This window comes from Plectropomus leopardus, chromosome 4 (assembly GCF_008729295.1).
Source record: "Plectropomus leopardus isolate mb chromosome 4, YSFRI_Pleo_2.0, whole genome shotgun sequence".
NCBI classification, from domain to species: Eukaryota; Metazoa; Chordata; class Actinopteri; order Perciformes; family Serranidae; genus Plectropomus; species Plectropomus leopardus.
Genome location: NC_056466.1, coordinates 13,123,211 through 13,150,531, shown reverse-complemented (window position 1 = coordinate 13,150,531; position 27,321 = coordinate 13,123,211). Strand labels below are relative to the sequence as shown.

General features: G+C 36.9%; 2 protein-coding genes across 2 annotated transcripts; one reads left to right on the top strand and one right to left on the bottom strand.

The window, feature by feature from the left end:
- The first annotated feature begins 835 nt into the window (after nt 1-835).
- On the top strand, nt 836-18,632 carry LOC121942550 (methylthioadenosine phosphorylase). Its single transcript, XM_042485793.1, has 8 exons — nt 836-965; nt 2,927-3,013; nt 3,147-3,205; nt 3,432-3,599; nt 9,845-9,947; nt 10,982-11,221; nt 15,669-15,791; nt 17,333-18,632. The coding sequence occupies exons 1-8, from the start codon at nt 843-845 to the stop codon at nt 17,369-17,371; spliced, it is 942 nt and encodes a 313-aa protein (XP_042341727.1). The 5' UTR covers nt 836-842; the 3' UTR covers nt 17,372-18,632.
- Nucleotides 18,633-20,071: 1,439 nt separating this feature from the next.
- cdkn2a/b (cyclin-dependent kinase inhibitor 2A/B (p15, inhibits CDK4)) lies at nt 20,072-22,331 on the bottom strand. Its single transcript, XM_042485617.1, has 2 exons — nt 21,957-22,331; nt 20,072-20,735 (listed from the first exon to the last, which is right to left on the bottom strand). The coding sequence occupies exons 1-2, from the start codon at nt 22,077-22,079 to the stop codon at nt 20,484-20,486; spliced, it is 375 nt and encodes a 124-aa protein (XP_042341551.1). The 5' UTR covers nt 22,080-22,331; the 3' UTR covers nt 20,072-20,483.
- Between the last annotated feature and the right edge of the window lie 4,990 nt (nt 22,332-27,321).

Genomic DNA, 27,321 nt, shown 5'->3' with positions numbered 1-27,321 from the left:
TTCATCTTTATCATCTTGCATTAGAAAAGTGCACTGTTAAAACAACCGTTTCGCAAACAGTCAGAGCAAAGGCAGAGCGTCAAAGAGAAGACACTGAGTTTGTTAAAAAAAGAAAAGCCTATTAGGCATATATGATAGTTTAAAATAAAAATAATATACATATATAATACAAACAATCAAATGAAAATGTTCTTAAAATAAAGGAAATAAGGAAATAATCAGCACAAAATGCATCAAAATCTCTCATTTTACACAAACTTCCTGCAGTTTTTTGTATTCACTATTTGGGTTGATTGTACAGCTTATTATTTGTTCTGTACCATCATTGTTATGCATTAATTTAGTATGAAACAGCCATAAAATAGGACTGTGAGGAGTCATCAGTTCACAATATGATTGAATAATTGAGTGTAAAAGGTAACCTTTTTTGTGGCATTTTACAAGTATTTAAATCTTTGAACCTTGAGCAAATTTGTGTGATTTAAAAAAAAAATGATCAAAAAGGCAATGACCAATTTGTTTAAAAAACTTGTAAGAAGTTAATAGATTTAGAAAATTATTTTCAAAAACTAGGGAAAGGAAAAAAGACTTATTATAATCATTTTTTTTTTTTTTTTTGTAATTAATTTTCAGGCAATTTTCTTTCTTCCTTTCTTTTTCATTCATTTTTTAACTAATTTCGAGCTATTTATAAAAAAATAAAATAAAATAAAAAATCAAGCCAATTTGCTCAGGTTTGAAAGGGTTAAGAAACCCATTCTCTGAATAAAATGTTTTTTGTTTTTTTTTGTTTTTTTTTTGCCATACCTTTATTTTGAAGGCAAGCAAACAGGAAGCCGCATATGGCGGATGTAACGGTTATAGCTTGTGGCTATAAAGGGTCCTTCCTCCTCACAACTTCTTCACAAATCTTCACTTTTATAGACAAGAACGGCGTCGTCATGGCTTCCCCGGCACCCATTAAGGTAATATCGGAAAATTTAATGTCATGTTAAAATTCTTACGAACTGAACATGGTGTGTTTGGTGACACAGACGGAGCTAATTCAGAGAGAGCACTTAGCTAGGTGACACACCAGATGCTGCTGTGACAAACCTGAAGTGCGGGAAAAGCTCTTAACTAGCTGTTAGCATCACAGTGTACTAGCTAGCAAAGCTGAACGTGCAGTGTGCAGATTTTAAAGTTTACGGCTTTAATGACTGAAGCTAACATATACCTGCTAACTGCAGTGTTGCTCTGTCAGTGTGGTAGCTAACGTTAAAGGTGAGCCGTCTCAGGTGCGGTTGATTTTGCACGTGACAGCTGTCAGCATGTGCTCACAGTGGTGGAGTGAAGACAACTGACTGTACTCAAGGATTGTACTTAAGTGCAAATATAATCCATTTTATTTATAATGCACTTTACATTTGGAACAAATCAGAAAGTGCTAAGGTATTAGAAAAAAAAACACATAAAAGCATATTTAAAGTAAAAAATATGAGCACAAAAGCAAGTAGAGCCGCCAGCAAGAGGTTACTTAAAAGTCATATGTTCTGCTAAAAAGGATTGTTTTAAGTCCTTTTTTAAAGAATAATCTGACAAATAACAAAATGATACATTTATTATGATTAACAAATATGGGATACTTTTACTTGTTTTTTTTTTTCGTTTCATGCAGTTTTGTACTTCTGCTCCACCTCATTTCAGAGGAAAGTAATGCACTTTTTACTTCACTACAATCATCTGAAAGCTTTAGTTACCTGTTTACAGAGTTAAAGTTTGCATACAAAAATAACACACAGCTAATAAAACATGTTGTCTTATTAAACACAACGGATTACACAAGCACAGCTAGAACGAGAAGGAAAAAGACAGCACTTGCAGTCCTGTACAGAATAGTTTAAAAAACTAAAATAAAATTCTGCTTTTACAGTAATGTATAATTATTTATAATTTAGTGATTTAGTAATTTATAACAGTCGCAGATTTTACTGATTTTACTTGCATACATTTATTCAATAGAGGTCGCAAGATTATCGGTCTGGTTGATTGTTGGGGCCGATATTTGGCATTTTGCAGATGATCTGCATCAGCATTTTAATTTAATGATTGCCAATAAAATTAATTAATAACTGCAAAGAAAGTGTCAGCATGGGAGGAATTTTTACTGTGACACACTTGTAGCAGAATATTTTTAAAGTGTGGTACTAGTACTCTGACTTAAGTAAAACATCTGAATACTTTCTCAACCACTTTCTTTTTCTCAACTGAAAGTAGCAATACCATGCAGAAAGCTTTGAGTTATTAAAAATATTACCAGCAAATTATATTATACTACAGCAACAATAACGCTACAGCATGTTGTAATATTGGGGTATGACTATAAGAAATTCACTGACAAAATTGGCAAGCAGCAGTTTTGTAGCTGGTCTCAGTTGGAACCAATTTTAACAATTTGCCACACTGTTAGTAGTTTTATCTATACTCTATCTATACTGCATCATATTTTAGAACCTGCTATATGATGATGCAGTATATCAAGTTGCAAAGTACTAGTAACTAATACAGCTGTCAAATGAATGTAGTGAAGTACAAAATCCAATCCTGTGAAGTTAAAGCAGAAGTATAGCACTTGAGTAAATAAACTATACCTTTGGGGCAATGCAGTTAACTGAATATAAACAGTATTGTAAATGTGTGCAAACACAGAAGTTTTTCCTTTAGGGGGAAATAACCGCATCAAGTAATGTCACTGGAGTCTTAACGTTTGTCAGTTAGTTATGAGTTAGTGAAAGGTTTTATTTTTTTATCTATGCCCTTTTCCCTTATACTTTATTTAAAACAAATTACGGAAAATTTTTAAATTGGTGTGCAAATGGAAATGTTTTGGTCGGATATAGATTGCCTCGTATTTGTGTGTGTTGGTGACTTTCTCCTTTTTCTGTAGATTGGAATAATTGGTGGTTCAGGCCTTGATGATCCGGATATCTTGGAGGGAAGGACTGAACGTTATGTTGACACACCGTATGGAAAGGTTTGTTATGTTTCGTGAATTTGTGGTCCAAGGATGTTTCTTGTTAAATACAGAAGTGCAAACAAGAAGCTTTACTGGCATCTTGGCCTATTGTGCCTGTAAATGACTGATTGTTATGCTCCTTTTAAAACAGCCGTCTGATGCTCTGATACTGGGGAAGATAAAAAACGTGGACTGTGTGCTCCTTGCAAGGTAAGAAGGGTGTTTTCTCTTAGCACCATCTAGTGGATATTCATTGATACTGCATCTCCTGAATATTTCACACAATCTAACCATGAAGGGCCGAGCACAGTGTATATTTTCATGTTTCTGACATTGATCTAAAAATGTAAACACAAGTCTAAAAATCATCATCATCTAAAAAGTGAACACAAATAAACAATATATATTTTGAATGTTTTTTCTTTTGTTCATTTAGGCATGGGAGACAACACACTATAATGCCGTCCAATGTGAACTACCAGGCCAACATCTGGGCCCTCAGAGAAGAGGGCTGCACACATCTGTTGGTCACCACGGCCTGTGGCTCACTGCGGGAGGAGATTCAGCCGGGAGACATTGTCATCATCGATCAGTTCATTGACAGGTGAGCGACACGTAGGAAACATAATTTTAGAGCACTGAAATTAAATTCTGGCTATCTATTTCTAAAGTTATTGTCTAGCAGTAATTCTATCAAAGATCTTGACTCCAAAGTCTGAAAAATATTCAATTCATCTTCACAAAGGGAACAGGCTGCATGGGGGAAAGTTGTAAAGCCTTTGCTCTGTAAAATGAAAATATAAATCATTTTATTTATTCAGTAATAGGCACCTAATAATAGGTTTAGTTTTTTAACATTTAGTTGGGATAACTGAAAATATCTTGTTGAAATTAAAATAATTGCACAGTGTTCCTGCAGGTTTTTATAAAGTCTTGAAAGGTATTGAATTCATTCATATAAAAATAAGGTCTTGATTAGTGTTAAAGTGTCTTTAATCAGTATTTCAAAAGTCTTAAAATTGCTAAGACATGGCTAGTATTATTTTGAGGGGTTTTTTTCGACATTGCATTGTAAAATCTCAAAATAAATGGTAACATAATTTATTTGATTTTTTTTTTTAAATCGCAATGAAAACAAGCCAACAAAAGCCATATTTCCCAGTTGTAACCAGTTCTAACTGCTTTCGGGGTGTCTGGAGGGTAATACTGGAAACTCAACCACACCTTTAACACATCTTTAAAAAAAGCGAGAAATATTTGCTAATATTTCTGTAAGTATTAGCTTAAATATTAGCCCTATAGCTTCTTTGCAGAAATATCAATATTTGAAGTGCTGTCAGCTGTAATGGCTACACATGAGCCCGGACAGACATGGATGTAAACTCTAACTTGACTGGTTGGTAGAGGCGTACGACCTTGAGGTGGTATTTCTAGTTTTCCTGGTGTTAAAAGAAAACCAGCTGTGTGATCTTACTGTACACACATACGTTGAGACAATCCATCTTTCCCAACTATTTTTCAGAACTTGATCCCAATTTCAGTCCCACCATACCTGTTTATTCTCTGTAAGCATATGACCAGGATTCCCGTGGGTCCTTAGAAAGTCTTAAGAGGTATTGAATTCATTCATCTAAAAATAAGGCCTTAATTGGTATTAAATAGCTTTTAATTAATCTTTCAAAAGTCTTAAAAATGCTTAGACATGTTGGGGTTTTTTTGACGTTGCATCGTAAAATCTCAAAAATAATTGGTAACATCTGTTTTTGTCGAATAATTTAATAAATCGATTGAAATTAATGATAACATAATATGTTCAGGGTCCACTCTAGTTCCACTCTAAAATGTTTTTTCAACATTTGACATTGATAATCTAACTATTTCACTGGACATAAAAAGTCATGTTTTATGTTACAATAATAAACACTAAATAATTGTCCTTCTTCAATTTTGAACATTAGAAAATTGGTCTTAAACTTATTTCTTTCTTGGCATTAAAAAGTCTGAAAAAGTCTTAAATCTACCTTGCCTTAATCTGCAGGAACCCTGCATATGACCCCCTCTATCACTGTCAGTACAGAGCTGTGGTTCAGAAAAGTGTATTTGGACTAAAAGCAACGTGGAGACTTTAATTTGCCACACACCTGCCAGTCAGGACAAAAATCTACAGAAACCAGGCAACAGAGACACAAAGTCCATCTCCTTCTTGTGTTCCCCACTGGACTTAATTTGAAAAATAATAATACAATAGTCAATTCAGAGAGACAGATCATTTTCTGCTCCAGTTTGAATTGTGCACATATGATGTTTGTCAGTTTAGAAGATGATTTTTCAAGTCAAGAACACTATAGTTTAGTTTCGTGTGAAACTGCTCAGTGAGCTACATTTTTCATCCCACACAATGTACGTTACCTACACCAGCTAGCGAGGTAACTCAGCTATGTTCCTGGCAAAAATGTAACATTATCTTACCTGATGTATTTCAACCAGTAAATCAACTTAGAAGTTTGCGTCGCCCTGGTTCCCACGTCAAAAAGCCTTTAAAAAATTTCCTTTGGATTTTGGATTACTGTTGATAATAAGCTCTGTGGCAAACAGAGGTTTATGATACTCACATGTTTTCTTCAGCAAGATAATCTTCACAAATGTTTTCTGTGATTTTTGAAGCCAGAAAGGACCAGAAGGAAAAAGCTAATTTTAGGCAATAAACAAACTACACTACGGTCGCATGACTTCATGTCACCACCACGAGGCTGTAAAGCCGTGTTAGGTGTGATGTCTCATTTAGCCCCTTGCAACCGCCTTTTTTTTAAGAAAAAAGCTTCACAGTTCGTGAGTGGGGTATTTACTTCGTATTTTATGTCGTAGAACAAAATGTGAAAGTCTGTTAAGCTTGTATGAACCACAACACTTAATTTCGGGATGCTAAATGCTAACTAATTTCTGGGTTTTTTGACTAATTCCTGGGGTACATCGTACCATCGTACTTTACCTCTCCACAGACCACTCCATGTCCGAAATCCGTTTAAGAGCTTAGTACCACTTTCAACACTGTCCACTCACACCTCTTTATGTATATAAGATGCTTAAATTATACAAGTGACATACAGTAGCCTTCTTGTTTCTAGCACAGCTAATAAAATACAACAATCATGTCATATCATATTGTATGACTGTGCACACCCTTAAATTAAACTAACTAATAACTTATTTTAATGGACTGACCTTATTTTGTGAGTGATTCTCTATACATTAACATTTCATGAACAGTCTTAAGGTGTTTCCTGAAATAGTTTGACCTTCTGTCCTAGATTGTTGTTGTTTAAATGCTGTAATGACTGTCTCTGGTATGACAAGTTCAGGCATCTTCACACACATCTCACTGGTGTGATTCATGTTACAGTGTGACAAGAGTGTCCAGATAGCTGAGTGAGAAAGGAGGGAAGGACATTACTCACCACGTCTGAAACTTTTGACAGAGCCAGTGTTTGTTTACTACAGTGTCAAGAGGGAAGAATTGAAGTAACGTCATAGTTTGCTCGGGGCTTCAGTGAGAATTAGAAGTGCGGCTGTCACCGTGACATTCCTCCTGTGGAAACGGTTGACAGCAATGTGATTATTTTAGTGATATTTTTGTCAACAGTCAGGGCTCCTTCCTGTTTGTCTCATGTCTCATTTAGTGTATCACTTTCTCTGAGTTGTGAGACTCTCAGCCTTGAGTTCTCATTCACTCACTTTACAGAGCTAATATCACGTTGCTATGATGCTGCTATGTAGAGCTCTGTTCACATGAAGATGAATTTTCCTTCCTACATATTGGATTTGATTTACTTCCTGTAATATTAACAGTTTGTATCAGGGTCACCATGGTCATGGAAAACCCTGAAAAGTCATCAGATTTTACCATTACATTTTCCAGGCCTGAAAAAGTCGTGGAATTAGTAAAAATCATTGAAAGTTCTGGAAAAGTCATGGAACTTTGTTGTGTGTCATAAATTGTCACAGTAATCCTGTAGGCATAACTCTCCTAATGTAACATGAAAGCAATTTTATCTTGTGTAGCTGTCGACATACAGCAGCTCTAATATGCGCCCTGTGTTGGATAATGTTGTGTTCAGCATCATATACATTTATTCGTTTTTTTGTCCTCATGCTCGGTCTCTCCACTCATGTTTGCCAGCTAGTGAAAATTACATCTGAATAGAGTTGCTTCTGGTATATTTAAAAAATGATAGGCAAGTTTGGCAAGTTATAAAGGGTCCTTGAAAAGTTTTTGAAATTTTATCCGTAAAAATGTGTGGGAACCCTCTTATAGTTATTGATTGTTTTGATACTTATTTTCGTGCATGTTGACCACAAATGAACTGGAGTGCATGGTTGCTGTCTATCTATATGTGTAAAATAATACCCATATTTATTTTTTCATAGTCTTCAGTCGCAGCAAAACTCTCAATTTTGTGGTTTTTGTTTGCTAGAAATTCACGCCCATTCTTCCTTAGAGTTGGTGGAAAACCTGAGAGTGTCTTTCTGTTACTCTGACATGGGAAAGCTTTCTCTCTCAGCAGTGTCTGACCTCCAGGCGGCTTATATGTGTAGCATGATCCTGTGGGTGTGTGAGATTCTTTGTTGAATGAATACACAAATTCCATTTAATGTGCAGTGAAAAGTGCTGATCAAGTAGGATGCCTTATGTCACCAGTGAGTTGCCCTTATCCTTCCCACAGTGGTGTCAGTGTGTTCCCCTGCACGCTTACAAACGGCAGCATCACATTGCCTGTGGTTTTGCTTGCCCCTATTTGTGAAGCGCTCCACTACCAGCATCAAGCACAGACAAGATCTACTTATTAGAAATGAGGAAGCGGCTTGCAGGGACTTGTTCAGACTTGTCCGGCAGCATGTGACTGCTTGTTTGTTAAGGCCTCATTTTATCGATTCCAACTTTGTGATGTCACTACTGCTTGCTTGTTACTTGCTTGTGATTGAAATTCTCCTGCTTTGTTTTGACATTAACAAGGTTCCTACTCACACTGGAAAAGTCAAAAAAGGCATTAATTTTATTCATCCAAAAAATCAGGGCTTTGTTTTGGTTTAAAATATCTTGAATCAAAGACCCAGAAAGTGGGATTTTATGTATTGTTTTTTCTGACGTCGCATTTCAAAATCTCAAAATAGAGTTTATATCATTGGTAACAAAATCTGAAAAGAGTTATGATTTCCTAAAGCATCAGATCTTTCAAGTGATGGAATTGAATTTTGTTGCGGTTTATATATGCTTAGTCCATAGCTCATCCTTTTTGCATTTTAAGAATAATTTAAATATTTGATAATTATAGGCTGTGGGAGCCATTCTTTGCAACAATGATTCTGAAATGCGAGCCCCAGATAACTTGATTTCTATAGCATAAACAGACATTGTACTCTGCTCACTGTTTATCCCACACACTACTGTTAGTGAATTCAGCAGGGTGGAGCTGCAGCTGGCTCAGTCTATTTCAGCAATGTCTTCAGTCTTCTAATGCCAGGGCTATGAGTAACAGATAGGGTTGGGCATCAATTTAAAAAGATTACCTTCAGCGCAAATGCTCATATTTTGGATGTCTGAGATAATTGTGGTATGACTTGGAAGTTCCTGTGAAGATGGAAAAACACCCAAGTTATACAATGAATCAGCAATACTGAGAATTCCAGTTATTCCATTATCACTCCATTACGTTATGATCTATATACTCTGAAATAACCAAACACTCAATTAGAACTCAGCTCTTGGGAAACAAGCTGAGGGTATACAGGGAGACACAAAACCCCTGATGTTGTCAGGTCACTGGGCTAAGTGAGTCAGTCTCTTGTATACTCATGACCCAGCTCCATAAAGAGCTGAAGGGGGGCAGGCTGGCGCTGTGCCTGGTGGAACCCCTATGACTCAGCAGAGCTGGAAACTGGACGACCGTTGTTGCCGTGGTGCAGGAGACCAAAGCTGCGGCTGTTCAGTCAGTGCTTTTATAGTCCTGGATAGCTGTGAAAGGCCTGTGCATAACATGATGAACAGTTTAAAGTAGTACTTCTACTACCACTACGGTATACTATAAGTCTCATTTATCTATATTTGGTGCAATATTTCAACTACAGCAGTCCTCTGTGCAGTTAATCAAATGTGCAACTTATTCTTCCAACTCTTGAATGTAGGCTTTATTTCACATGTGATATATTGTGTATATTGTATATATTCTTATTGTATTCTTACTTATGTATATAACTGTCGTTCACTGTAGCATTGCACACCCATTTATATTTTCAGATTTATACTTACATACTAGTTTTATATGTTCGACACTTCACACTCTGCACATTATCCATATTATGATTTAAATATTCACATATTAGTTCTAATTGTCTATTTATGTATTTCTTTACATTTATATTTTTAAACACTTACATGTTCAGCACATTATACTTTTTTAAAAAAATATTTACGTAATGTACTAATTGTTACTATTACTGTATTTATATTTTTACATACTTGTGCTGGTACTTATTTCTACTTGCTGTAATTCTTTAGGTTGGCATCAGAGCGACTGTAACAAACCACAATCTCCCCCCAGGGATCAATAAAGTATTTCTGATTCTTATTCAATCAAAAGGTTTTTTTCCTGACAGGAAACTGACCAACAATGAAAGTTATTAATGCTCCTTTCAAAGCCAATCTCCAGTGACAAAAACTGTCATTTTACTTCCCTGAACACGGGAGTCGTTGGTCTTCCTCTGGCCTGATTGATGTCATTGTGTGACTTATGTGTTGTAGAAGGTTAGTTCAGATTCGACTTACTCATACAATAACTTTTTGGTTTTTGCCAGGACTACGAAGAGAGCTCAGACACTGTATGACGGGCAGCCCACCAGCCCTCCAGGAGTTTGTCACATCCCCATGGCTGAGCCTTTCTGCAACAGAACCAGAGAGGTGAGTCCTCAAATACCTGTGCATATATCCCATTTTACATGTCACGCCCTGCACTACTGCAGCTTTTGTACTTGCAATTGTTCTACAAAATTATTCTTAAATGATTTTTTTTTTTTTACTTTTTAGTATAATTTTTTTTATGCATAAATATTTAATTTATGTAACATGATATTATGTCAAAATAATTTCTTCTTCTCCTCAACAATGATATGAGTTAGCCCGACCAAATGATTAGTCCAGAAGGGTGAAGATAGTGTTGAGGTGGAAAAAAGCTGCAGGGTTTGGAGTCAAATTGCAGACAGCTGAACCAATTTTGATAGACATTAAAGGAGTGCATTCATGAATAAAAGGCATCTTTTTAATGCTCAGATCTCATATACATCATGTAGATACAGTTTTTGAACTTTGATAAGACTTCATCCTTTTTGTCTTTTGAGCAAGCAAAATGTAACAGCATCCAAACAAGATTCATTTACTATTTTTTTTAAACTTTAAACTCTTAAAGCTATAGCTGAAATCTCGTCCCATAAACAATATACATGAATGGTGATATATGAATATAATAGATAAGACACAGGTCAAGTATTTTCCATGTTATAAAATCCATTTATAATACGGTTAATTTACACAGATTTTATCAGCTTTTTTACTGCCATATTGTTGCTAATTTTCAGAAATACTGTATAAAAAGTGCAAATTGAGTTTGCCAAAAAAATCATCCTGCAGCGGAAGCAAAACCTGAAGCAGAAAAAAAAGTTTGTTTATATTGAAAGCAATTAGTCATGTAAAATTGGAAGGTCCACAAAAACATCTTGTGAAAAAGGCAACCTTGTCTTTTAAAATAAATATCTGCTGATATCTTCAACAGTCTGAAACAGTGTATGGGTCATCATGCCACACAGCATAGCAGGTGGTGTTTATTTTAACAACACAATTTTGAGGATGAGATGAACCGGTATTGAAACCATGTTAACAGATTCTGCCTCTTCTCCAATTGGCTTTATGGAGATGGTCACTAACTATTCACGGTGCAGGTGCTGGTGGAGGTGGCGCGGAGTCTTGGGGTCAAGTGCCATGTGAAAGGGACCATGCTGAGCATTGAGGGCCCCCGCTTTTCCTCACGGTCCGAGAGCCTGATGTTCCGCCAGTGGGGTGCTGACGTCATCAACATGACCACCGTGCCAGAGGTGGTCCTCGCCAAGGAGGCCGGCTTGTGCTATGCCAGCATCGCCATGGCAACAGACTACGACTGTTGGAAGGAGCATGAGGAGGCGGTAAGTGGCAGGCTGGAGGTCTTTACAGCCGTTTTTATTACTTTGATGTCTCTTCTGTCCTTGTTTGTGCCTTGTGTGAGTCAGTATTGGGAAAGTGGGATGTACGGTTGGCTCACTTTTGGTGACATCACTTCCTTCCTATTGTTTTTTTTTTTCTGTGCAGCCAGTAGTGTCACATAATTATGTTAATTGCTTTTAGCTGTCTTAGATTTCTTTAGTTACCAACACTACCACGTTGGAATTTTTTACCAGCAGAACTTCTTGATGAAAGCTATGAGCAGGGTACCTACAGGCTAATACCATTACCTAAATATAGCATTTTATTATTAATCTCATGTGTAATCCACCATAACTTCATCTGGTTTTATACTTTCTTAACATCTACTTTTACTTACAAAGTTGGCGATTGACACCTGACCCAGATCCATCTTTACCTATGGCCAACTTACTGGCAAAGCTGCTTAACTAGCTCATTGGACAGCATGCTCTCATCATGTCTTGGCCGATAACCGATACCAGTATCGATATATCCAATTTCTTTCCCCACATAATTTTAGTGATCATCATGTCTCTTCTATAGTGGAATTAACTTCATATCAGACATACTCTAGATGGAAACATAAAATACAATACTTTTCAGAGTATTTAATACACATTAATTGTGCAAAATAAGAAAAATACTAAAGGTTGATGTTTTGTAGATGTTCTATTAATGTCTATTAAAAAAAAAAAATCAGTTTGACGTGGTGCATAATTCAGCATGTTGGCCAATTTCTATATTTAAATTTAAAGCCAATATTAGCCGATACCAGATGTACCAATATTAGCATACATCCCTAATTACAACCAATAACAACTGCTGTTCACTTCTCGGAGGAATTTAGAAAAGGGAAAAGTCAGTGCCTGTGTCCACACGGTAGCCAGCGTCTTTTTTCTTTTTCTTTTTTTCCTCCATCAAGAGAGACTGTAAAAGAAAAAAACGCAGTGCCCAGCATCGTTTATTAGAATGCTGTGGCTTGTTTGTGAGGCCACTCTGAGCGCCCGTAGTTGAAAATCTTTTTAGAAAGGCGCTCGAAACATCACTGCAACTCCTTTAGCTTCTTTAAAAAATGTCAGAAACGATCACAACAAAGACAGAAAAGCATGGGAGCAGATCATCCTAACCACATCTTGGTCTCCTGGAGCTACAGTGGATGCTGAGCCTTCACTTTATACTCTACTCACTACTTAGTTTAATCTGATGGTTTATGACTAATAGAAGAACACACAGGGCAGAGGTATCTGTGTTCATTCTAGTCTTAACTTTATAGAGGTATTTTCTCTGTATGACCGTGTCTTGCCAGCCATTCATTCTGCGTCTGCTGACATATTCTCTATGGGATTTTCGTCTCTGTATTTATGCAGTTCCTTTGAACAGTGTTGGAGAGGTCACTTCAGACCAATGATTCCCAAAGTAGCGTCAAGGAACCCCTGAGGGTGCGTGACACATAACCATTGGCTCTGCAAAAACATTTCTTCGGATTACATTGTGTTGCATCATAAAAATGCACAGGTGTGAACCACTGACGCCAACGCATGCAAAATAAAACAATTATTGCTCAATTGTATCTGATCGACCTACGTTAGCTATGAAATGGAAGTGTGATTGCAACACACGTCCTCACAGAGAAAAATGTTAATGACGACAGACAGACAAACTGTCGAAAGATGTACGAGACTGAAAGTCCGTTTACTATGAGCTAAACAAAAGAAGGACATCTTTGTTTGCTGTAGCAGGACTCGTTATTCAGCCAGTTCTAATTTCAAACAACTGAAATGGGCACAACCTCTGCAGGACGCAATGATTTTCTTTCCCTGAACCAAAGCAAACTGTGACCATTTTACATCAAAACTGTGAGCATTTGCTCACATTTGCTACATTTTATGCCCACCAACACCACATAATGAGTCTTGAGTCTTCTTCATAAATTTCTTTTAAGACTTTTGAGACTTTTGATTTGAGTTTTTATTTTTCTGAAAACAAACAAAAAATCATGAATCTGATATTTTATTGTTGGTTTTGAATTTAAATGTATATATTGTTATTATTTCATTTACATGAAGAGACTTTGGTGCGGTGATGCCAGCAGTAATCCCCAGCTTGTTTTTCTCCTCACTCTCTGTGACTGGGAGATATTCTGAGTTTTGCTTTTAACAAAAGGACCTTGTTTACTGTAAACCGCAGTGATCCGTGTCTTCATGTAGCAGGAAACACAACATTTGGATGCATGAGGTCCTCCTCCGGGGTTTTTTTTTTATCAATTAAATAGCCAAATACTTTTTGGATACACATTCAGCATCTAACATTCATAATTGCTTTCATCTAAAACAAAGAAAACATATGATTAACAAATAAATAAATAAAATGGCAAATACCAAACAATCACTTTTTTGGTTATAACTGTCACTTTAAAGGCAGTCCTGTCAAGTTGAACTTTTCTGTCTTCCTCTTGGGGGAAGTGTGTTAAATTGTCTCTACTCTCATAATGGTAAATTACTTCAAGTACACTTTTGACCTTTTTCTGCTGTGTGTAAAGTTGGCACATCACTAAAACAATGATTATTGAGGGGAAAAAAAGTTTATTGATCAGACTGTGTTTTAAATGTTATTAGAATGTTTGGTCCTCAACATAGTTTGTTTACCGTCTGTGCTCAGTCAGCAGACTGGAGTATCTGTGGCTTCGTACAGCTTCCGAGTGACCTTCTCTGTGTCAGACACTCTGGATAGTGCAGTTGATATACTGCGTGTGGGCGAGTTTTGGCTTATTTGTCACAGATCCAGCCAAACTCACAACTCCACTTCCGAGTTCCTGCAGCTGACCTCTTCCCCCTCCTGTTGCAGAACGCTCGCCACATCCTTCCGCCCCCCCCGCCACCCCTCCCTCCCAGACTCATACTACCTCCTGGCCTCCCCTTCCACACACCACCCCCCCCCTCAGTCAGCTTGCCTGCCAGCCTCCGGTGGAGGCCCTGCCAGAGGAGGTTGAGTCACACTGAGTCATCAGCTTCACTGTCTTCATCCTGGCAAACACCACAAAAACATGAACCTAGTCATTGAATTTGACATGAAAACAAAGCACTCAAGGGAAGGGTTAATTAAGGTTACAGGAGATAAAGAGTCCAGGACGGAAATAATGTTGTAACTTACTGTATTGTATACTGTACGCCGGCTGAGCAATGTTAATGTAACATTATTTCATGCACATATACTTAAGATTTTTATCTCTCAGTGTGACTGAGGCCTCAGTTTCTTTACTGCAGAAATATAAACATGATTGCTAGTTCCCCACTTCTTGTAGCACTGTTAGTTATCTGAATGATGTGATTATTGTCGGTGTCATAGTAGATGAAATGGCTCAGGACTCACTCGCATCAAAACTCATAATGAGTCACCGGAGTACAGCTGGCTGCCAGAAAAACAATAGACCGGTCTTCACATCTGCACTGATGTGAGTTGTCTCTTTTATTGCTGGCTGTTTCTGGAGCTGACTCGCCAGTCTGCATTATTTCAATAAACTTGACATAAAACTAAATTTCACTTTCACCAGTTCAACTTGCTGACAGAGCAAGGACCATGACAACTGTGCAGTAAAATGTTCTTTTCTTCTTGAATTGAAATACAAAAAAGGCCTGGGCCATGTTAAAAAGAAAAAAAGAATCTTAAAAACGTTAAAAAAGTTTTTTTTGTGTGAAGACCAACACTAGAATAGAGCTCATTTTGCACTGAACACTAATTTTTTTTTACAAATATTGTTTTGTTTTCATATATTTGCCATATCTTGATTATACTGGTTGGTCCTGGCCTAGTTTAAAGTATTAATACATTTGTATTACAGCAGTGCCATTCATGTCATGGATGTATCGAGAGACCTGAATACAGCATTGAAAACAGGCCCTCTTTCATTCCCATGAGAGTTTCTTAGTGAAGCCAAAGTATAAAGAATATAAAATTATTCCGATGGTCGGGGGATTATCGGCACTACTTCTGCAATCTGGAGCCCATAGATCATGCACACTAGAGACGTAGGGCGGCCGAGCCCAACAAAGTGCAGCCGATCAGCTTACTTGGGGATAAAATGAATCGTGTTACTCTTGTACAGTCTCCATTTTAAACGTTATGAGAAACACTGCATGCTTACTGAAACTCTTCTTATATTCTAAACACAACAGCAGCTCTGTTTTTACAAGATGTTGTCTCCCTTCTCATTTTGAACTGCTGCCACAAATGTCGATCCAGATCTTTTGATTTCACGTCATTCACAGTGCAACATTGTCTTAAGGATCAGCAACATGTCATTGTACATTTTTAGGGAAATACAAAATGACTGTAAGACTTAAAGGAAGTGAAATTTGCATTTCTGTAAGTGACTCTTATCACACGTTGGCTGTTTTTCTTCCTGTGTCCTAGGTCTGTGTTGACAACGTGCTGAAGACGATGAAGGAGAACGCCAACAAAGCCAGCAGTATCCTGCTGACTGCAATACCTCAGATTAGTCAGATGGATTGGACTCAGACAATGAGGACCTTGAAAGTAAGATGTCAGATTTTATGATGATTAATTTCCACGCAGTAGGTCTTTGGAAAGATTGTGAAAGAGGGTCTGTTTACCTTTTGCCTGGTTATCTTCCACTTAGATCTCATTTATAAAGCCCTCTCTCTCACCGAGCCTCTTCTTAAACCGCGTTTCAAAGAATGATTAAACCATCTGGCGCACTGTCACTCTCAAAACACCAACCGTTCATGAACATGATTATTACTTTGAAGCCCGCGTGCCATAAGAGAGCTGTCACGCTACCATCTGCGGCTGACTCACACACTGCCATTTGTGCTGTGTAACAACTTTTTAAATTGTTAAAGAAAATAAAACTCAGCTGGTTTAACATGAAGCATGTAAACACACAACAACTGTAATATACATTACAGACTGTACTCTATATATGTGGTAGTAAAGATATTTGTTACACTTTATTTGAATAGTATGTCGATAGATAGTTTGTAGAATTTCTGTAACATTTCAACAGCTCATTAGAGCGAACAGTACCTTGACTGATTAACACAAGTTTTACAAAATGATTCAGAATATGCAGATGTGATTTGTAAAATATACTCTACATCAGGGGGTCTAAACTTTTTCCTCTCGGAGGGCCAAAACTGAAACTAAGTGGTGATCCACGGAACAAAAGCAAACATCTGCTTAACTGAATTATATTATTAAGATGCAAAACGATCTTTTCCTCACTCGTGCCCGTCTGACTTCCTAAACAAAGTGTCTCTCTCCCCACTGTGTTCAGATAATGAAAAATAATTTATTATTAGGGGTCCTACATATTTTATGAGCATTTTTACCTCACAAAATAATAAAAGCAGCATTACAGTGATTTATATGATACTTTTTAAAAATGCATTTATTTAATTTATTTTTCTTTTTGCTAGAAACATCTGGCATGCCAAATTGAAGCTTATGGGGGGGCAAGGCCCATGGGCACCACTTTGGGCAGCCCCCAAATCTGTTAAACATACAGAAAAAAGCGAGAACATTTGAACTGTTGAATTCAACTAATATGCTTTTGAAATGTTTCAAATACTCATAAACTATCTGTATGCAGACTATTCAAAGTGTTGCCAAGATATTAAGATATTAAATGTGTGAGCAAGAGTGCACTTGTTTATTAAAAGTTATATTAATTGCACTTCAGAAAATTGAATGACTAACAGAGTGTTTTTACTCCGGGTTCATCCTTTGCATCCATTTGCAATAATAATTTGAACATGCTTTAAGTACTTTGAGGTTGCAAGAAGGTAAGTAGTTACATTTTACAAATAGAACTTTTTTTTTTTTTTATTTACTGGAAACACTACACTTTTGACAAAGTGTAGCAATAAAGCTGCCTCATTTTGAATTTATGATTTATGACATTTTTTGTCTTCAACTTTTTTAAAAACATTAACTTTTTTCCCAGACTACCCTAAAACAAACACTGGGTGATTTTTCTTGTGATCTAAATATAGTAGTTATTGCATGTCTGTGTGACATACATGTTAAAAAAATAATTTTTGTTCCTTCTGTTACAGTCAATGGCCCAGTCCTCAGTAATGTTACCAAAACACTAAGCGTGCAGAAAACAGTGAAGTAGAAAAGGATCCCGGACACCACCCGCACCACCATGGACTCAACTCTGCCTGTGGATTTGTCATCAGTGAATCATAAGAAAAGTGCCTCACATAAATAATGCATGTGCTGTGTAATCAGCGGGAGTTTCACTGTTTTTTATTTCTCAACTCAAAACACGCGCACATTTAAACCACCTCCACACTCAACCACAGGTCACTCTTTTTTCTCTGGAACCATCCTCAGTATTATCACTTCTCCGTTAGTCCCACCACTTGTTTAGGTACGAAACATTTCAAAAGATCAACAAAGATTTTAAGTCTTCTAAAGATTATACTAGATATTATTTTTTGTGGATTTATATTTTTTTGTGGTCTGTAAACATGTACAATTTATATATTTGCCTGTAAACCATGTGTGACTTTATTGCTGTTAGTGCAAAATATAATAAAAAAAAAAAACTTTGGAAGTTTAGCACATGAATAGTTTGTGACAGCCTTAGTCACAACTAACACTTTTACAGTAGAATCTGATGTACTGGAGTCACATCTTTTAAATATCTGGATACACTTAAGCAACATTTTATCTTGTAATAAATATTAGGAATGCTTGTATCTTTGCTTTTGGGGGCACATTTTTTAGATTTTATGGAAATTTCCATTTTTATTTGCTCTTCATGACTGTTTTTATGAAAATCCAACAGCATTCCATTTAGACTAAATAGAACAGGATCTGCACTGTACATGTAAACTGTTTTCTAGTTATTAAGTCAGCTAACAGACAGTATATGGAGTACTTTTGAAAAAACAATTTATTGATACTGACAGATTTTTTGCACGCCTACGATCTTCGATAAACTGTAAGATTCATCAGCATCAAATGAAACTGGCCATTTTTTGTTGGAGTGCTGGGCCTTCTGTTACGACTCATTTTTGTCATTTCCCTTTTCTAATTTGCATTTTCTGCACCTGAACATCGTCACACCGCACAGTATCTAGAAATAGCTGTATTTCCTCTTCGATGCCTTTCTTCAACAATATTAATGGATTATGCTGCAAATTATGCTGTAAAAACTGAAGTTTTTAAGTTGTTAGTAAAATATTAAAATCTTGAAGCAACTTGAACTGATTAAAATGTATGTTGTCATCTGTTTTTTAAAGACATGCTCATATACTCTGCAATGGAACACAGGGTAGAATACTATTGAGTCTGTGCCAAAAAGGCTAGTGTGCAATAAAACAATTTTTATAAAAGGCAAAAAAATGTTATATAATGTGTATGTCCCCCTGAACTGAGAGTTTTCTAATGATCTAACTGAATAATTAAAAAAAAAAAAACCTGTCTGACCTGAATTTATCATCCAGCTAAAAACTTCTTTTTTTTTTTTAATTTTATTTTTATGCCCTCCTGGTTTGGGGGACTTTTCTGGGTGTTGTCTGACCTCACTGTAGTTGCATAATGACTTAAAAACCGCCAGGCTGAAATTGGGCTGTTCAACTCGCCAAAATATAGCCTGTAACCTACTTTTAAAGTCATATTTATGCATTCATAATATTTTCTATTACTTTGCACTGCAAGTAAAAAAAAATGCATTACACGGTATTAATGGCGACACATCAGTGTGCAGCTAACCTGATGTCCGTTTTATAAATTAAATACTTTTTACACATATTTATTCTAAATAATAGTACTACTTTAGTGGTCTTTTAAGGCGACCAATTTATGTCGAATTATAATATTAAAAATGTGCACAAGCATGTTTTCTTCCCGTGTGATGATAAAAAACGAAACTTTTCAGTTATCATAAACGGATAAAAGATTACAACATCATTGTTCCTCTTGGTGTGTTTTACTTTAAACTCACCTTCGGCCAGAGCTAATAACACGATGAGTATTTACCCTGCAGTGTCAGGATAAACATCAGCTCTGTCTGATTTGACTGAGTCTATACTCTTAAAAACCTGTTAAGCAAAAGCACATCCACGGAGAAGTAAGCGAACTAACGTGTAAATATCGCCCTGGGGTGTTAAATTGCATGTTTGGCTTAAGTAGTTTCTCAAGTAGTGTAAACTTCCCAACTGAAATCCAAAGCTAAGTCAAATAATCATGGCTTAGTTTTTTTTATTATTATTATCCGGTATAGTAATCCATCTTGAGACAAAATGTGAAACATAATAACTGCTTTTAATATGGTTGATAGGTCTACCTAAAAACACTTAAAATGTTTTTTTATTAAAGTGCATAAAATGCGGGCTCATTTGTACAAACAGGAAAGATAATGCTTACAGAAGAGTGCATCAGTTAGACACTAATGTTCAATGTGCAAAACATTTCTAAATGGCTTTTCTGTTATTTGGTTAAATATTTGACATGGAAAAAATATGTGAAAGACGGTGATCTCGCGCGGTTTGTGGCAAAAAAAAGAGATCCTATTTTACCCCTTTCGACACTGAGCAAATTGGTGCGTTGTCTTCCAAAACATGAGACAAAAGGCAATGAGCATCTTAGGAAATGCTCCACAAAATGCAAGGAGTGAGATTTTTTTGTTGTTGCTGTTTTCTTAAAAAGCTAAGGAAAAATGTCTAGGAAAAAAAGAAAAAGCTAAAGGAAAAAATATTTATAATGATCATAATTACATATCTAAAAATATTTACATTACATTACATTTTTTACTATTTCTTGCTAATTTGGGGGTCGTTTTTCGTTGCTTATTGCCTTTCCCCTATGTTTTTGAAAGAAATCAAATTAGTTTTCTTGGCTTCAAAGGGTTAAAGTAAAACTGTACACGACATTATTCCTTATATGCTTATTGGAATATTTCTTTTATAGCCTACAACAGAAGATAAATCTGCAACAAATTGTTTTTAAGGTTCCTGTGAACTGAATATTCCCCAGGCTTTAGATCTCATGGTATTTTGTCACAACAGCGACCCAACGCGAATACCCCGATTTCGTTAAAAATAAAAAAAAACCTATTCAGCAAAAAAATCTTACAAATAAATAAAAAATGTTTTACAGCAAAACAGTCCATGTAAGTTCGGGTTGGAGGCCTCCTCAGGCCCCGTCTCTCTAAGCCCCGTGAGTCCCAACTCAAAACACACATCAGTGAGGGTTTTACAGAGACTGCAGAAAATCAGCCACATCTGTATGACTGTTCTGTATGGCCAAATCAACAGGCCGATAGTTATTATTGTCTCTGGCCTGCGGGTCAGCCAGATGTTGCACCAGCAGCCGCACAGTGTCCAAAAAGCCCGTCCTGGCCGCGTCATGCAGCGGGGTGCTCCCGGTGCTTCCGTCCGCCACGTTGGGATCCGCTCCGTGCTTCAGTAACATCTGAGCCACCGACGTGCTCCCCATCATCATCACCTTCATAAGAATATAACCGTGAGTCAGAGGCTAATTTGATTTAATTACGCTTGTAAAAACATAAAAAAAATCATTTATCTTCACTTGAGGAGCAAGGACCGGAGTGTGGAGTTTGACCAGCAATTTAATATAACCCCACTGACCAAATAACTAGACATTTTTTACACACACATATTTCAAATTTGAAAATGGGCTATATTTTGAAAATTATATAACACGGACATTGAGAGCTTTGTTAAGTGACTCTCCAAAAATAGACTATCAGGCAGAGTATCCTATTTTCCCACATGGACTGCAATTTAATTCATCTGAAGTAATATTTTTACGTAGATAAAGGAGAAAACTGAGCCACTGTAAGCACATTTAACACCAAAGCAAGGTAATATAACCTCGACAAAATCCGTCTGTATTGACCTCAGCCTTTATGAAGCTCCTTTAGTTTCGTTCTTTCACTTTGAAGAGAAATAAAGTGACTTGAGAGAAAAAAAGAGAGTTGAGTTTTTGCTCACAATAATATAGTGCAATCTCGATGATTGCAAGTTATGATTCAAAGCCACTTCGTCTGCATATTGAGAGGCATCTTTATCATAAAGTAATATAACACAGAGACCACTGTTTGTGATTTTCAAGAAGGTGAGCAGTAGGGCAGGTGTTTGGTGTTAAATCAGCTCATTTGTTGCTTTAATAGCCTACTTTAGAAAGGGCCTTTCCAAATCGATAACTGTTATTTTTCTGGGAAGTGAAGATTTATGAAGAAGCGTTATTATGATAAGAATGTATTTAACCTACTTTAAACAAAAACACAACGCCTTTTATGTGCTTGTCAAAATGTAAGGACTCTCGCCTGTTCAAAACACGCAGTGCAAACATGAATAATGGCCTACAAAGTAACATTTACTCCGTTGCATAATTCGTGCATCCGTCTAAAGGCTCCTACACTCTACTAGTTTATTTATCTTGGAGAGAAATTGATTCAGGAGGTAAAATGTAATCCTTGTCCTCGATAAAAGTGAGTCTAAGTTTGATCACCACACAGACGCGACGGTGCGTTATTTTGAGGTGCGTTGCTTTTTCAAAAAATAAATAAAAATTTTTAGAAATTGTCTGATCGGGAATGTGTCCTCTATTTGCATTAGTGGTCGTCATTTTAAGAGGCTTGCGGTGTTTCGCTGCAAAAATGACGCTTTTATGGGCCGATAAAGCTCATCTGGTGACACTGACCTGCAGAGCGGTCCGTCCAAAACAGTTGACCCCGTTAACTTCAGCTCCTGCCCGCAGGAGGGACTCCACATCTGCCGCGTTTCCCGTCGCCGCCGCTGTTGTCAGATCATCCTCCAGGGTCATCGTCAGGTCCAGAAATCTGCAGCGATAGCGTCCGTGAATTTGTCACTTTGTCGCTCTGACAGGTAGTCCGATGATTTGAGGAACAAGGACGGCTACAAAACACGCCGGAGCGCGCGCGTCCAATAATCACAGCTCGGTGTTGATGCGTGGATGTTGTCAGTGTGTCCTGTCCTCAGGTTGTGTGGGTCGGATGAGTGTGTCGTGCATCGCTTGTCCAGCAGCGATCAGTCGGTGTGTGTCTGGACTTGTTGCCTGCTTGTTTTGAATGGGTGACGTCATTGAGTCTGTTTCTGCAGTGGCGCGATACTGCGCATGCGTCCCTGCAACCGCTTTTGACAGCATAGGGAGCACATGTGGTTGCTCGTGCTCCTCCTCCCCGGTCGTGCTGTGAGATGACGGAAACAAACACTTCCCAACAAATAACGCCACATTCTTAGCAAAGCAAAACTATGCTTTGGTGGGTCATTTTGTCATTTTAAATAAAATGTCAAACAAAATCCAAGCCTCAGTAAGGACACACTTTTTTGGGGCAGACAATCTACTATGTCAGCTAGAAGTCATCCTAATAAGAACAGTTTTATTCATTTATTTATTTATTTATTCCTCAGTTAAACTTTATTGAAAAGACAGTATACCGTGTATATTGTAATTATTGTAACATCTGTTTTTCACATGTTTTAATTGTTCTTTTGCCTGTTTTTGTTTTGCTTTATTTTTATTTATTTGCCTTTTCATATTATTGTTTACCATATGAGGTGTATTATGCTTTGTTTGTATGGGTCTCATCTTGACGTCAGAGGTCTAGGGATGATTACGTCTCGGAGTCAGATGAGTAGAATATTGATACTAGGCTTACATGACATGGACTATGGCCCCTTGGGGTTTTTTTTGTGATTGATCACAGTAGGTGAGGAATGTTTACTGATAAATGTGTAGGTGCTTGTACCTACATAAGAGACATGCATGAGCTGTAAGACAGAGATTCGCATTGGTACTGAATCCTCTCCCAGGCAGACCATGGTGCCTGGTGGATGCTGAACTTTGTTGTAATAAATTAATTCTTATGCAACCAAGCGGCGGTTCCTTCATCGTCTACACATCATTACTACTTAAGAAACAACGACACATGTTTGATGTTTTATTTATATGTAATATTTGTTATAATTGAAAAACCTTAATAAAATAGAGTTAAAAAAGAAAGGAGAATACTTCAAAGTCAGACATTAGTCAGAAAGTACAAATTGTCAAAAGAGAAGTGACATAATGAAACTATACAATAAGAAAAAAACCCTAATAAAAACGAACAAACAAACAAACAAATAGGCCTAAATAAATAAATAGTACAGTTTTAAACTGTGAATTTCTTTCCTGATGACGTCACTAGTAGGCTTATTCTGGCCAATCAAAAGTCTGGAATACCAGTGTGGGCGGGATTACGTTTTAACGGTCGCGTGTCAAAAGTTTGCGCAGACTCGCTGTTGCTAAGCGCCTAAAAGCTCAGGACATTTTCCGACATTGAATGTAATTTACACGAGATATTTTAAGAGTCCTACATCAAACACGACACCGGAAGAAGTGCACGGAACAAGTGAGTGTTTGGCTAATTTGTCAGCTAGCTAAACGCAGAGGAACTGCCACCATGACGCACTGCAACAGCTCGCAAACTCGGTTTAGCGGCTAACGCTAGCTTAACAGTGTCAGACTGTGTGTTGTGTTTAAAACCGTGAAAATGCATCTTCTCTATTACCACGGATGTATTTATAATTGCTCGCAATTGAATTTTGCTGGTATTAAGTCGGTCCGCAAGGGTCATGGCCAAACTCCCAGTGGCATCGTGTTTGTGGAGGGACTGTTTTCTCCAACAGACAGGATTAAAACGCGTTTCCGGTCATGACTGAAGCTCACTGAACAACTTCACTTTACTGGAAAACGATGAAATCATCTCCATGTTTACCTTAAAGACACTCCACCTGCGCCATGTGGTTTGCAGCATCTCCCACACAAGCCACCCAAGGTAAGATACAACGCTACTTTAGTGCCCGCCATGGCTTCTGAATGACTTTTGAATTGTTGCAATATTTGTTGGCTTTGCATTTAGAGCAGCACATTAATCCGCTTTTCTGAGGAAAGAAAAATGCAAGTGTTTGCTTAGCTCAGGTTGGTTTTCTTTTGGCTTTGTTGTTGTGGTCTGAACATCAAAACAAAACACTTTCTTACTCTTGAGACCTTATCACAGTAAACATCTGCAAAATGCATGTTAGAGCCTGTTTGCCTACTGATATTGATGTCGATAAATAGAAGACATACCTCTTTTTGTTGTTTTTTGGTGTCAGTAGATTTGACATTGCAGGATGAAGGGAAGTTTGAGGCCTGCACAAGTGTCTTATTCAACCAACACCACTGCTGTGTGCAGGGATGTGTCATTAAGCAGTGCACCATTTTTTAGGAGTTGATCATGTCAGTTGTGTGTTTTTTATTGGTGCATATTCACAAACACATTTTCATTTGAAAATTGAGTGATGTGAGTTGACACATATAACAACTTGTTGCTTTTGTGGAGCCTGGAGTTCTTGGACTTTGGGGCAGCTATGGATTGGCTCATTGGTGCAGTGGTTCTTATCATTGGGTAAACTGATGACCTCTGACTAAGTCACATATAACACATTATAATCAATGCATAACAATACAAGTACAGAACAACTGATAAACTGTATAATTAACCAAAATAGTAAATGCAACAACTGCAGGAAGTTTGTGTCAGATGAGTGATTTGGAAGACATTTGATCAGATTATTTACTGTGAGCATTGCATCAGAGATGAGTTTTCGTTTTACTTTTAAGGAGCTTTTATATCATACACTGTATTAGGTTTTTTCCTTAATTTTGTAACTGCCATACATACTTAGGCTTCTTTTCTTGACAAAATTCTTATTTTTATTCCCCGGCACTTGGTCATTATTCTGTTAGCTCTTTGGTTGTTTTAACTGTGTACTTTTTTTAATGTAAGATGAGGCTGTTCAGCAGTTGGTGAAGGCTCAGTGATTATAGCTTGTGCTCAGCTCTTCTCTTTGCCCTTTTTTTCAGTGAGGTTTGTATCTAAAATAACAATCTAAACTAAAAAAAAACCATTTGATTTAGTTTTCTTCACAAAAATGAATGAAATGCTGAGATATAGGCCTGCTGTATATAATAATAATAACAATAATAATAAGAACAAAAACAACACCAATGATGATGATAATAATAATAATGATAATAATAATAATAATAATAATAATAATAATAATAATAGGTTTTATACACCCCTTAGAATCAAGAAGGCATAATGACCCCCTGTTTAGCTTTGGTTTACTAACCTGGGGGTCATGACCCCCAGGTTAGTAACCACTGGATTGGTAATCCAGACTGTGTCTGCTCCTAAATACTTGAATTATACAAAACAGAAAAAAAAATATGACAGCAACTGTTTTATCTGTGAGAATACTGAAACCAAAAAAAAAAAAGGTAATTTTTTGCTGAGCAGACTAAAATAGATTTTCAACAGGGTGCTGTTTATGGAAGCTGGTTTGTATTAACAGACTAGTGGACCAAATGTCAATGGAGGTCTTTCAGAAAAAGACTGGAATTCCTGTTTATCCCCACGATGGAAGAGACAGCAGCTATTGTGTGTAAAACAGCTGTTGCTATATATGTTAAGAAATATACTAACAAAAGTAATTTAGTGCTTCAACAACGGTTGACAAGTCATAGTGAAACTTTAATGTCATGCTTCTCCATTGTTTAACCTGCTTAACCACTGCAGTGCACGAGGAATTTTCATTTGAATAATTTCCAGTAATCACATGTGACCATGATGGAGGCGAGACAACCACACAAACACTGTGTGCCAGGCCTCTGCTAGGAGGAATGTGACCTATAATGGATCAGTAAATTAAATGTGTGTTGTGTCAGGTGAGGATGGATAGACTGATTGTTTGTCATAGATGGAATAATGGCAGCTAGCTACGCCTCTGTTATTAAAATAAAATACATCACGTTTCTCATCAGATTGAATAAGAGCTAACATGCTTTTGAGACTGAGAAAGTTAAGTCTTGAAATGTAAGGTATAAAAATGGTTCAGGTTTAATTTGAGACAAATATTCTCCTTATTTATTCAAACTTGCACCAGCTTGCATACAGCTGTATGCACTCAGCGTGGGCAGTGCTGTGATGTCTGCTGCTGTCAAGTGTCAGACTTATTTTTGTCTTTAAGTGAACCAAAACACTCATACACAAACATCAAGCTCTTTGACCTTTAGTTTCTTAGGAATTGACCAACTTTTGCAAGTCTCTTTCAGAGCATGACAAACACACACACACACCCACACACATCACGTCTTATGATCAGCTGTGTGATTATTTTATGGCTTTCAGAGGTTGATTATTCAGCACGGTCGTGAGTCGCTGAGCAGTTCCTGATTTCATTTCATACTGCACTCCGAGTGACTCATAACCACACAAATTAAAACAGGAAATTTGAAGATATAGTTTAAAGTTAAACGTTAAAGTTGTCTCCCAAGTAGGTAATTAACCGTAATTCAAAAGTGTGGGTGGCCCCGGGCACAGATATGCAAAAGGCCTCATGGCCTCTCCCACAGAGGGGCGAGACACACTCGCATTGTGGTAATTTTGTCTTTTTCTTGGATGTTTTGTGTGTCTTTATCTTTCGCCTGTTTTTGTAGTCATTTCTGTATCCTGTAGCTCATTTGCATCTCATTTTAATTCTCTTTATGGTCAGCACATGTTAACTTGAGTGACATTTTGCAGGTGTTACAGTAAAAAGTAACAACTTAATTTTGAAAACAGTTATTAAACTCACCATTTTATTTAGTTTTTACCAGTGGTGGTGGAAGCAGTAAACCTTAAGTAAAAGTAGTAGTTACTCCATTTCATAATGGTAGCCCGTGTTTGTTGTTTTATATTTTGTGTATGTTAGATCACACCTCATTTGCACCTTACTGGTAGCTAGTTTTTTGTTTTACAACTTACTGCTATCTATATTTGCAATATTTTATTATATAATATTTTATATTTGCCATACATTTACTTTTTCTGTTGTTATTTTAGTATTTGTATCGCACTCATTGTATCTGCGCTCCTCCAAATTTGTACTGCAAATGCTGCACAGCAGTTTACCTCATGATGAATGAAGTTCTAACTTATTCTGTATCTTATCTACTAAAAATAAAAGTTATGCATTGA